Source organism: Delphinus delphis, chromosome 17, assembly GCF_949987515.2.
Source record: "Delphinus delphis chromosome 17, mDelDel1.2, whole genome shotgun sequence".
Classification (NCBI taxonomy): Eukaryota; Metazoa; Chordata; class Mammalia; order Artiodactyla; family Delphinidae; genus Delphinus; species Delphinus delphis.
This window is the reverse complement of record NC_082699.1, coordinates 29029493-29042339: the sequence shown is the minus strand read 5'-3', so window position 1 is coordinate 29042339 and position 12847 is coordinate 29029493. Positions and strand designations below refer to the sequence as shown.

General features: G+C 35.6%; 1 protein-coding gene across 1 annotated transcript; it reads left to right on the top strand.

Annotated features, from left to right (window-relative positions):
- Positions 1 to 450: 450 nt before the first annotated feature.
- Positions 451 to 12312, top strand: SLC7A13 (solute carrier family 7 member 13). Its single transcript, XM_060035257.1, is given in 7 exon segments — positions 451 to 528; positions 531 to 1030; positions 1032 to 1135; positions 4925 to 5056; positions 9468 to 9829; positions 12047 to 12188; positions 12191 to 12312. Coding segments are annotated over 7 exon segments (1440 nt in total).
- Positions 12313 to 12847: the final 535 nt, after the last annotated feature.

Below are 12847 nucleotides of genomic sequence, written 5' to 3'. Positions count from 1 at the left end.
TAAGAATAAAAGTATTTTCATACTGTTTAGAGTTGTGGAAGCAACCACCAAAAGGAACCAAAACCATATATACTTTTAAATGGTTGTTTCCAGAGAAAAGAACTGGGAATATGTTTGGGAAGGAGTGAAGTAGAGCAGGAAACCCCTGCTTTTTGCTGTAATACCCTGTCTTATTGAAATCCTTTTTTCCCATCTGAATGTATTATTTTGATAATAATTTAAAAAACAAGTCAAACTTAAACCCTTCCAAGTAACCTTACATTATTTTACTTGGATGCATCACATATATTTTGTCAATGATTGAACATAGGCTATATTTAACAATGGTGTAAAAAAAGGGCAGCACTCTTTTATTTCAGAGAATCCATGAACATCCTTTCCAGCAACATAGGCAAGAAAATTCAGAAATTATAATCTATATAAATAAAATTTAAAAATTCTTCAATTACAATGGATGCAGAGAGGAAGATACAGCTCAAGAGCGTATTTGGATATTCCTGGGGCACAAGTTTTTTAATTAATATAATTATGTTAATTTAATTGGAGCAGGCATTTTTGTGGCCCCCAAAGGGGTATTGAAGTACTCATGCATGAACGTGGGGCTCTCCCTGTGCATCTGGGCTGGTTGTGCCGTATTGTCCATTATGACCTCTCTGTGCTCCGCAGAGATAGGTATAACTTTCCCATGCTGTGGAGTTCACTACTATTGTCTGAAGAAATGTTTTGGCAACCTGATCTCTTTCTTGAACCTCTGGATAACCTTGTTTCTGGGGCCAGGGCTAGCTGCCAGTCAGTCTCCGCTCCTCACTGGGTACAGCATCCAGCCTTTTCCTCCCAGCTGCTGTGCTCCAAAGCTGCTAAAGAAATGTCTGGCCCCGGCCATATTGTGGATTGTGGGAATCCTGAATTTTCGTGGTGTGAAAGAGGTGACTTGACTTCAGATATCCAGCACCGTGCTGAAAATGGCCATACTCGGCCTTATTTCCCTAAGCGGAGGAGTGTTGCTGGTGAGAGGGAGGAAGCAGAATCTAGAACTCCTTCGGTGCTGAGTTTCCAGAAGCCTCCCAGTTTACAGAAGCTGTCTTCCAAGGATATTTTTCATATTCAGGTGGAGGATACTCTATGTATATAGCAGGTAACCAACAATACCTTGAGAAAAAAAGTCTCAAGCCATGACTTATTGCACGCCATGTGAAATGCACATCTTTTATTATATTTCGTGTTTCATTTAAAATAAATGATTCAATCTATTTTTTCTTCCTTATTATTTTCTAAATCCGATCAAGATATGCCAGCTCTGCACTTATCACCTACTCTTAATTTTTCCCACAGTTATTCCAAAGTATTTATTTTCTTGAATAACTTCTCTTTTTCAGATTTCTATTCTGGGACCACAGATATGGGACCTCCATGTCAAACTAGTTTTTATTCTATTAATGGATGAATTCTCGGGCTGTGGAAATACTCCCCTTCCATGAAACCGTGAATCCAAGAATAATCCAATGCAGACTATGTTTGTGTTATGGGTGGGTGGGTGCGACACACTCAGGCTCTTAAGTATTTTTAAAAAGAATAGAATCATAGATATCCTTGATTGCTCTAAGGCTGGACTTAATACTCTTCCCTTCAACATCAGGACAAAAGTTTTCTCTCCACTTTCAAAGTCAGTCTCTTCCCTTGAACTCTACCTGTATCCTTTCCCTCTCACCTCCTCAGGAAACTTGCACACTTATTTCATGTTTCTCAAAGTCAACCATTTTATCAGTTTTTTTCTTTGACATTTAAACATGAAGCAGACGCTCTACTATTGAACAGATTTTTCCTTTAATCTTAGTACCCCCTGTACTGACTGATGTGTCCATCATTCATTAAATCACTCGATCAGCAGATATGTTTTTAAACACTGACTATTTTTAAAGTCCTGCATTAGGGCCTGAAGATGAGTAAGATGTATTCTTTACCCCAAAGAGGGTTATAGTCTAGTAGAACTGGCAATACCTAGATTTTGGCCTGACTTCCGCCACTTACTAGCTTGGCAAGTATCTTTAACTCTCTGGACTTATTATTTTTTTTCTCCTTCATTTGAAAAATGGGCATTATCACTTAAAATCACTATAATTCTGTGCCTTATGAGCAAATAATGGCATGATAGTATTTAATAAGTGGCTACAAGGGAAAAATATAATTACTATGGAAATTCAGTGGAAGGTAAAATCACCTTTTGCTGTGTCATCAAGTGGAAAAGGTAGCAATTCTCATTGAATCCAAAAAGTTCTAGCAGTAGAAAAATCTGAGTGAAGCTGTGGAGACTAGAAGTGTGCAGGTGTGTATAAGACATGACACACAATCTTGGGTGACTGCAAAAATGCTTTCCACCTGATGGGCTTTATGATAGATACGATTGCTAAGCCAAGCACCTAGAGAGAGGAGAACAAGATGGCGTGGGACTGGAGACAGATGACTGGAGAATGTGGAGAAAGAGGATCTGCTGAAGAAGCCAGAGGAAGTTTAGAGAATTATGAAAGAAAATCACCATGTTTCCAAAAGGAGGTGAAATCAACATGGTGAAATGCTTCAGAAATTGAAGAGTGTGAGAGCTGATCAGAAAAAATTCTAAGAGGTCATTGGCGAATTTTGAGCATGAGAGGAAATTTGGCTTTGAATTTAAAAGTGAAGTATTGAGAAAAGAAAGCTATAAGAGATTAGTCTTTTATGGGTAAATGGGTCACTGCAATTTGAAAGGTTAGCATAATGAGAAAAAATTTCTTTTTCTCTCTCTCTCATTTTCTCTCTCTCTCTTTTAAGGATAGAAGAGATATCTTTGGTGTCTATCTGTGCCAATTTCATTTTGTTCCATTGCCAAAGATGTTTCATTGCTAGATGACTTTGCTGAAGACAGATTAACAAAATTTGCTAACATCAATTATTACAGAATTCTTGAAAACCAGCTAGCAGTAAACAAAAGCTGAAGGAATTTCAGTGTATGCTGGGATTGTTAATTCACTTAATAAATTTTAAGTATAACTAACTTCTAAGTAACACTTTTACCAGTAAAATAGTAATTTGTAGGCAGCTGACTTTGCCTACCATAGGAACAGCCATCTTTTAAGTTCAAAACCAAGGATATTCACTACCTGTCTAGATATTATATTGTATATTATATTGTATTATATTCCTATCCCCTCTGTAACAATCTAATACATAATGAGAAAGAGCAAAAGGCCCAGAGGAAAGTACAAGTAATCCTAAAAAGTAGCCCTTCTGCTTGCCCAAAATCTTTAACTAATAACCATAGTCATTAATAACTTATTAAGTGCTAGGCATTTGATTGGAATTTTATTGTCTCTGTATTTTCCATTTCCCCAATATACAGGTAAGGAAATTGAAACCTTGACAGTCAATAAATTGTCCAGGAGCTCATAAATAGTTAAGTGGTTCAGGCAGCATTTAAATGAGAGTTTTCTAATTCTTTACTCATCAAGTACTTAATCAGCTCATATTTGTGTATGCCATGGGCATTACATTCAACCTTTGGGCAGATGCAGATGGAAGGAATCTGACATTTGTCAAAGGACAAATATTTATTAGTCAGAGGGATTTAGCTTTAAGTAACAGAAACCCACACACATTAGCTTAAACTAGCAAAGGGGAACTTGCTGCAAGAATAATGCTGTATTTCAAGGGAGACCTGAGCAGCCAGTCTTCAGGAGCAACAGGAATTAGGGAAGCTCTAGAACTTAAAAACTAGAGTTATTAGCTGGATTTTTGTGCTGCCATTACGTGCTTTTTTCCTGATTCTCTCAGTTTTGTTGACATATGGTTCAAGTTCTTGCAAGAAATCTTCTCGTGTACTGGCAATGATTGGCTTCCAGTGAGCCAGAGGTCTGTGCTTGGTCCTATTACCTATTACCAGGGCACAGAGTCACATTGTGTACACATAGCTATAATGTTCAATTCTTTATGTCAAGGATAATTCTCAGAGAACGGTGAGACTGGGGAAAATGGTGTCACAAATGGGGCAATATTGGAGAATAAGACTATCCTGGAAAATCATTATATATGATGCTAAATCACGTCTTTTCTGCACTTGATATTGGCATAAAGGGAAGGTGAAGAGACTACAGGGAGAGAGTATTTATGACGGACTCTTTTACTCTTTTCACAAATGCTATGAGAATGTATAATAGGACAATTTTGTTAGCTTAGGAGATTTTTAGCTCCTATTTCCCCAGAAGAAGTTATGATTGCTGAAGGAAGGGTAAGTGTCAACTAGGCAACTAGAAAAGGAAAGAACATTCCACGTGAGAGAATGGGCTGAGGGGCAACGAGGAGCACGACACTTTTGAGAAACTGAAAGAAGACCAGTGTGCCTGTAACACGGATAGCAAAGGGGATCATCAACTTGTCATATACTGTATTCTCACAGCCCTTTCTCCCTTTTCACATGGACGCTTACCACAGTCAGTATTTTAACTTTTCTTTAGGTGATTATTGAATTAATCATAGGTCCTCTTCTTAATCTTGAGCTTCATGTTTGTTTTTGCTCACCACTGTATTCCCACTACTCAAACTCATTACCTAGTACCTAACAAAGGAGACTGAAGACACAGGTAGACTCCGAACCTACAGGGTCTTATGGGCTAAGCTTTCACTTTCATTCTTGTGCATTTCTTCAGAAATTTTACCATCTATGGGGGAAATGAAGACATTAACCCCCTTTTTTTTTCGTTTAGCACCAAGCTGTGAAGGGAGGGGTGTGTGTAGCAGTTCCTACTGTGTGCGTGCATGCGCGTGTGGTGGTGGTGGTGGTGGCTGGGGCGGATAGGAAGAGTCCAGCCCAACACTTGATACATGGAGCAATTTTAAAGGTTAATTTAAGGCATAAGTTTTACCAGTTGTGATTTTGCTCTTTTGCGTGTTATAGGGGAGCTGAAGAAACCCAGGAAGACAATTCTAAAATGCATATTTATTGCATTCCCTCTGGTGACTATTGTTTATTTACTGGTTAACATTTCCTACCTGACTGTTCTGACACCCAAGGAAATTCTCTCTTCAGGTTTGTACGTAAATAACTAAGGCAATAAATAATAATAAGGACAGTTCTGGTCCTTTTAGCATATGTATGTATCATTTTACCGGTTGAGACTGCTGTTTGCTTTTCATTATTTTATAGAGAGTCAACTTGTAATTTTCGAAAATAACAGAGGGGCCAAAGAGCATGATTTGTCTTAGAAATGAGTTTCACATTTAAGCATGGTAATGTGTTTTCTGATAACATGGAAAAGTATATATAATGATGGCGTATGGTGCAGACTGGGTTCAAAATGTTAGTATTCCTTTCATGATCTCTTCTCACCAGAGTGACACTGTGTAATCAGTGCTTATAATATATATAATATGTATATTATATCTACTAAAAATTTCACAACATGAATTTTCCAAATGTTCTTCTAGGTGACATAAAGAATGATAAACTTGAAATGTAGGACATTAGCAGTTAAAAGAATAGATGCTAATGGTCAACTGATATACATAGTTAATATGATTAATATGTAATATAATGTTGTTATTTACCATAAATAACTCTAAAATTTATAGTGGCAAAGGGCCCTGAACATATTGGAAATTTGACTAAAAGATAACTATTTTAGGGTCCTAGTTGTAGAATAAAAAAATGAAAGAATAGGAAAATATTAAGGAAATAAACATATATTTAAAAATGAGTAACAGATTCAAGGAATAAAAGGAAATTTGGAAAGAAATGAGGAACAGGAAATATGAAAGACAAGCAATTTCCTCAAATCAGCCTTAAACGTTGAGTTATCAGCCAGTACTTTTGGGACTAATGTCTTTTGAGTAGCTATTACTGTTTTGGTAAATCTTTGGGGCACTGGAAATAAATCTAAGGGACGTTTCATATAAAAGTCCTAAAACACTTTGCCTCAATTCTTGTGTTACTGCCATGTAGGAAGCTGCCATATGCACGGTATCAGTGTTGATTCATAGTGGTCTAGCTCTGTTAGGGAGCTGTACGCTAGAAATAGTCAAGATTCTGAGTATTTGTGGGAACAAACCAATTGCTAAATTGGACAAAAACAAGTAATGATTTTATTAACTACTCTGATTATGTAGAAAATAAATTTATGAAGCTACGTACAGGTGTGGTCAGGGCTGTTGGTCAGCTGGCTCAGCCGTAATGGCTCACTGAAGCTGGCATCTGTTTTGGCCAGTGCTCTGGCCATACTCGTTGTTAAAAATGATGAATATCTCTTCTGGTGTGTCATAACAGTTGCAGCATTTTTGTGGGCGGTATACTAGTTTTGGCATGTATGGAAGACCCATGAAGTGTTTTGACTATAATTGATACAATTCTTTTAAACATATCATCCTTAGATGTTTAAATTCTGAAATAATATTTTTGAGTTCAAATATCTACCTTTTATTGTATTATGAACTTACATTAAGGAAATAATCAGAGCTATACATGAAAAATGTATGTACAGGGACAATCATCATAGCATTACCTATGAAAGCAAAAAATTAAGGACCACCAAAATATCCAATAAATTTGAAATAAATAAATAATTTATAGAAATGTATATAATAGACCATCCTGAGATTTTTCAAAGATCATATTTTTGAAGAATACTTAAAGTAAAAAGACTGTTTATAATGTAATAATGAGAGCAAAGGCAGGATCTATATTACAATATAAAACAGAAAATATCAATAACTAATTAATAATGAACTGTTGGAATGATATTGAGGGTGATTTTTGTTTATTCTTTACTAAATTTTCCAAATTTTCTTTAATGAACGGCAAAATTTATATAGTAGGAGAAAAAATTATAAGCAAAAGAAATGGATTCCTAAATTAAGGAATTTTAAGGATTAAGGAGTGAATGTTTTCAAACAAATGGGTATATTTAAAAGACATGAAAAGCTACAAAGGGATATAGACCATCTAGGATGTGTGTGTCTTTCTTAAAACAAAAAATAGAGTAAGTTCTACAGCACAGTAGGGGAAGCCTGTCCCTCTACAATGAGGTTTGTGGAAATGTCATAGTGAGGAGTACAGGTTCCTGGCTTTTTCAGCCTGAGGATTTCAAAATTCCTGAAAACCCTGTTAACACACCGTTGACAAGGTTGCTCCCACTTGGTGTTCTTGAGGGTTCTGTGTCATACTTGAAACTAGAGACTATTGGCATAGGAAAAGATAATCCAAAAGAGTAAGCACATTGTCTGGGAGCAGAGGCTAAGAAGGTTTCTTTGACCAGAAGCAGCCTGCAGATAACTAGTCAACCAGGCGTGATTAAGTACTTTGAGAGGAAACTGAAAATGTTAGAATCACTTCCTAGTAAATTGGAACAATCATTTTTGGAGGGTAATTTTGTAATACCTAGCTTATTTTAAAAAGTATATACCTTTTGACTCACAAATCCCACTTCTAAGAATTTACTCTCAGAGGAGAAGTGCACCAACACCTGAGGGCACAAGTGTGTTCATTAAAGCACATTTTTAATTAGTAAAAAATTGAAAATAACCTAAAAATCCACCAATATGGAAATAGTAAATAATTTAAGTTGCAGTTATATAATGGAATACTGAAAAAATTTAAAGATAATTAGATGGATGTATATGTATTAATATGATCAAGATATATTGGAAGGTGAAAAAAGCAAGATTAACCATGCAGGAGCACACACATACACACACACACACAAATACATATATGTACACATATACATACCTCTCACAGATGCTTATATATGCATAGAAAAGTTATGAAAGAATATCAAAAAAGATGTTAACGGTAGTTACTTCTGGGGTGTGTGAATGAAGGATTGGCAAAGAAAGGGACACATTTTTACTTTACGTGTTTTGGAGCTATTTATTTTACTTTTTATCAAAAGCATTTATAATATAATTTTTTAAAGAAAATAAATAACATAAGGGAAGGAATGAAAAAGAAAAAAAAAATCAATTGTAATATAGAGATAAAGATTATGCAGCAGAGCTGGACTAGAACTTCCTCTAATTATAACCAACCAGGTTTGAACAGGATGGGAACTCAAAGGAGAACAATTGCTTCACTACTGAAAAGAAGTATTTCTGAAATGTGTCTGAAAATGGAAAATGTGCAGAGGTATGACTGTTCAGGAGGAATAACCAACAATACCTTATTTAAAATGAATATTAAGTGAGGCAGGAGACATTTTGAAACAAGGCCCAATATTATAGAATAGCATTAAAGAGAACAGTGAAAAGAGCACTTGAAGCTATTTGAAAGGGCTTTAAAAAATAGACTTTAAAGAACAGGAACCACTGATGAAATTTCAATTTCATCATATTGAAAAAATTTTACTGTTTGTTATAAGCCAGTATGTTGACGTGCTGGAGGCTCTCCTGGAAAACAACTTTGCCATAACCCTGGAGGACCCCTACCCCCAGGGACACAAGATCGTGTTGCACTCTTTCCACTGAAAAACTGAGAATTTTTTTTTCTGAGTCTGAATGATCTATCCTAGCTTATATATCCTACATAATATGAATTGGATTCAGATAGATTCATAGATAGTGGATAATTGTTTTCACTGATGCCTTTTATATCTACTGACTTATACTGAATTAGCGTTCATAAGATCTCTTCACCTTTAAGTAAAAAATCTCAATATTCTCTAAAGATTGGTCAATACCAAGGTTTCTCAATCTTAGCACTAGACATTTTGGACCATATCATTTTTTGTTGTTTTGTCCCATGCATTGTAGGATATTTAGCATCTTTGGCCTCTACCCACTAGATGACAGCAGTAACCTCCTACCTCCTTAGTTGTGACAACCAAAAATGTCTCCAGAATTTGTCAAATGACCCCTGAGGAGCAAAACCACCTCCCCTGAGAGCCCCTGGTCTATAGTTTAGGCTAGTGCCCAGAAGTCATAAGTATTTTAATCTGTGTGTAATTTATTTTCCCTATCTATATGGTTTATTTTTATTTCTGTTAAGTATTTCAAATTGCACCATGATATGGGAACTTTGTGAGTCTCATTCCTGTGTCAGCAGCATTGCACTGTGCTTTTTTTTCACTCTGACTGTAATTATCAGTACTCTGTAAACTAGTTTTAGTTTAAGCACTCACTCAATCATCCATTCAACAAAATCAATTTATTTCACAAGTATCATTGAAAATTTACTCTATGTCTGTCACTGAATGAAGTAGTTTTATAGAAAGTAAATGATCTTTGCCCTCAAGAAGTGAAATTCCTTGTCTGTTGGGGAAGACATAAAATAATAACTGGTTTGACAGAGATAAATGGACACATGCGTAAGGAATTAAAGTGTGAAATTAAATGAAATTCAAATTTTTAATGACTTTTTAAATGTCCTCCTTTTTTAAAAAATAATTTTAAAAGTTTTATCATTATCTTTTTAAATACATTTTCTTCTGTGTGTTCTGGTTTTTCTGCAGATGCTGTGGCTCTCACATGGACTGATAGAGTTATCCCCTCATTAACATGGGTTATTCCTTTTGGTATTTCTGCCTCATTATTTAGCAACCTTCTGATTAATGTATTTGAATCATCAAGAGTAATATACATTGCAGGCCAAGAGGGCCAGCTGCCTTTGTTATTTAACGTGCTTAATATTTACTCCTCTCCATTTATGTCTGTGCTACTACTTGTCATTATGGTGTCCATCGTGGTTGTCTTGACAAACCCAATTGATTTGATAAACTATCTTTATATTGTAGTTTCTATTTGGTCTGCTTTATCAATGACAGGAATACTAAAACTGAGATACCAAAAGCCCAATCTACCTCGACCTTATAAGGTAAAAGTGAGTTTTCTAATTTTTTTCTGTGTGAAATCAAAGATACTGGGTGTAAATGTATTGGAAGACTATATTCAGAATGTCTACAAGTAGATCTTTTTATTACTAACAAATTGTGAAGTATGTACAGATAATTTGGTCTTAATTTTAATTTTTATTTTTATTGGGTAGATTTTACTCAATATAAAATCTCTCAGGTTCTGTTGGTTTATTAGAGAGAAGGATAGTCCTCTGGACTGTCAGACAAATCATTATGAGTCTTTTCAGCAGAGATTACTTTGTTTAGTTCTGTAGCTAGCTACCACTGCATACCAGTATCTTCCACAGTCAGGGTCAGATTTTGCAGGTGGGAAATAAGAATAGGCAAGTGCTGCTGTGGGGTCACGAGTTATAGCATCTCCTGTCCTGAAACGTCAGCTTAACTTGATCACCAACAAATTCCATCCTTTCAATTCTACTTACATTTAAACTTACTTTCAGTCTGGATGAAGAAGAGTTTCACAGGAGTGCTCTTTAATCATAGAAAAGGAAAGAAGAAAAAACTGGACAGCATAAGGAAACTTGGAGAAAGGTGGCCTGATGCTTTGATTATCAGAATAGTAAAACAGGCTTGGTTGGCTCAGCATCATGTTAAAAGCTTTGCTTGGATTATCAAAATTATTTCTCTCAGTATACAGAAGATGGATACTAGTGTTATCCCCATTTTACAGATAAGGAAATAGGTTTATAAAAGTTGTCACTTGCCCAAGGTCACACAGCATGGAGTGGAGCCAAGATTCAAATCTAGGCAGTCTCTTTAGGATGTTTGTCTCTCACTAAGTACAAAATATAAGAAAGAACTCTGGGAGGAAGCAACATTCTAATCATCAGCTTTGGTTGACTTACAACCATCTTTTCTTTTCAGTTCCTTCTACTTCCATCCAGCCATCCCCTAATTATATCAATTATTGAGAAGCCACTATGATTTGAATACCTTGCTAGGTATTCTGGGTGCAGAAAGGAATAAGACTTGGCTTCTGCATTCAGGCAGACTATAATCTAGACAGTCAGATGAACCAAAACCATAGTATGAGCATTGCTACGTGGTGGCCTCCAGAGTATGCTCAGAGAGTACATAGGGAAGGGGAATCTTCTTGTTTTTTAATCACTGATTCTCAGTGTCTTCAGACCTAAAATGGGAATAAATAATGCTTACCTCCTAAGAATGTGGGATGTATTAAATGAGCTAAGGCATGCAAACAATACAGAGCCACATTGATAGTTATTATTATTTATATTATTATTTGATATTCATTTGCATCAAAAAGGAAGGCAAGGGTAACCATAGCGTTAAGTGCTTGAAATTTGTCTCTAATGCCCACATGAATGCTCTTCTCTCCTCTCTCAGTTTTTGGATAACTGATGGTAAGCTCTGAGATGATAGGTTATCTTTCTCAGGGGTATTTTACCAATTAAAAGGAGTTTCTTAATGATTTAAACCCCAAATGAGTGACACTCTAATTAAAGGGTTTAATAAATTGTGACTAGCTGTGTTATACTTTGGAGGTATAGATTCATATCTGTCTCTTAAATGCATTGCAAAAGTGACTGCCTACTGAATTTTCTCCCTAGGTAGGGTAATGTTTGGTGCAAAACACTTGCAATACTAACACAAAGCAAGTGCCAAGGATAGGGATTCAAGGTTTTTGGCCAAAACAGAAGCCAAAAAAATCCACAAAAAATAAGGAGAATTGTTTTGGCAAAGTTTTTATTTTGATTTGTTTTGTTTTTAATATACTGAGCCTACAGAGCCATAATATTTACCTGTCAATATCTACTTGAGCAGCAGAGGGTCTGAGGATACTCTGTGTTATTGAGATGAATTTCCTACTGCCTTGAGATATTTTTCTGGGAAAATTGTTTTGACTTCCTTTGGGCCTTAGGAACTCCCTCTTAAAGAACTCATGCCTTCTAGACCAGAAGATGTTTATCCTACCGGCAAATGGTCATGATTATTTTCACTCAAGAACAGTCAAATGCTAGATGTTCATTCCCTACAGCCAACACCCTAACAATAATTTTCAACATCTTAAATAGTAAGCCAGGTTTCTCTAAACTCATGGATAATTTAACCCATTTTCTATCAGTAGCTTATATCTTACTTTTTGTTTATGTAAATATGTAAGTACCTTAAATGGGTTTTAATATCTAATTTTAAAAAAAAATTGCTCTTTTCAGGTGTTTTTGTCATTTCTACTGGTAGCAATAGCTATCAGCCTGTGCTTGGTTTTGATACCTTTGGTGAAGTCTCCACATATGTGTTATATCTATGTGTGTCTCTTTATTCTCAGTGGACTTCTGTTTTATATACCTTTAATATATCTAAATTGAGGTTGCTTTGGTTTGAGAAGATGATGTGTTATTTACAATTGCTGTTTAATATTTGCATCCCTGAAGTGTCTGATGAACAGATGTCAGAAGTAGAAGTAGGAACTGTGAAATAAAATAGCCTTCTAAAAACACACCAAGTTCCAAATAAAGATTAAGCACATAATGGAACATTAATGATAAAGTACCTATGGTAACTTTCTTTCTCAAATGAGATGATATATACAGAAGTACACAGGACAGTACCTATCTTTAAAACTCACACAGAAATTGTAATGTGTAATGAAAGCTCTGTTGTTTTGCAGAAAGCTTAAGTCTTGGTTTGCATTGATATATTGCTGATGTCTCTCCCATTCTTCCATTTTTTCTACACCCCACCCCTTCTTTACTGAAGTTGTGGTTGTCTTGTAATAAAAGTTAACAATTAAAAATAAAAAAGCATGGGAGTTCCCTGATGGTCTAGTGGTTAGAATTCAGTGTTTTCACTGCTGTGGCCTGGGTTCAATCCCTAGTCAGGGAACTGAGATCCCACAAGCGGTGCTGTATGGCCAAAAATAAAAAATAAAATAAATAAATAAATAAAATAAAATTAAAAAGCATTCTCTTCAACTTTCCTGAGTCCTTCTTTTGGTGCTGATTTGAATATAGAAA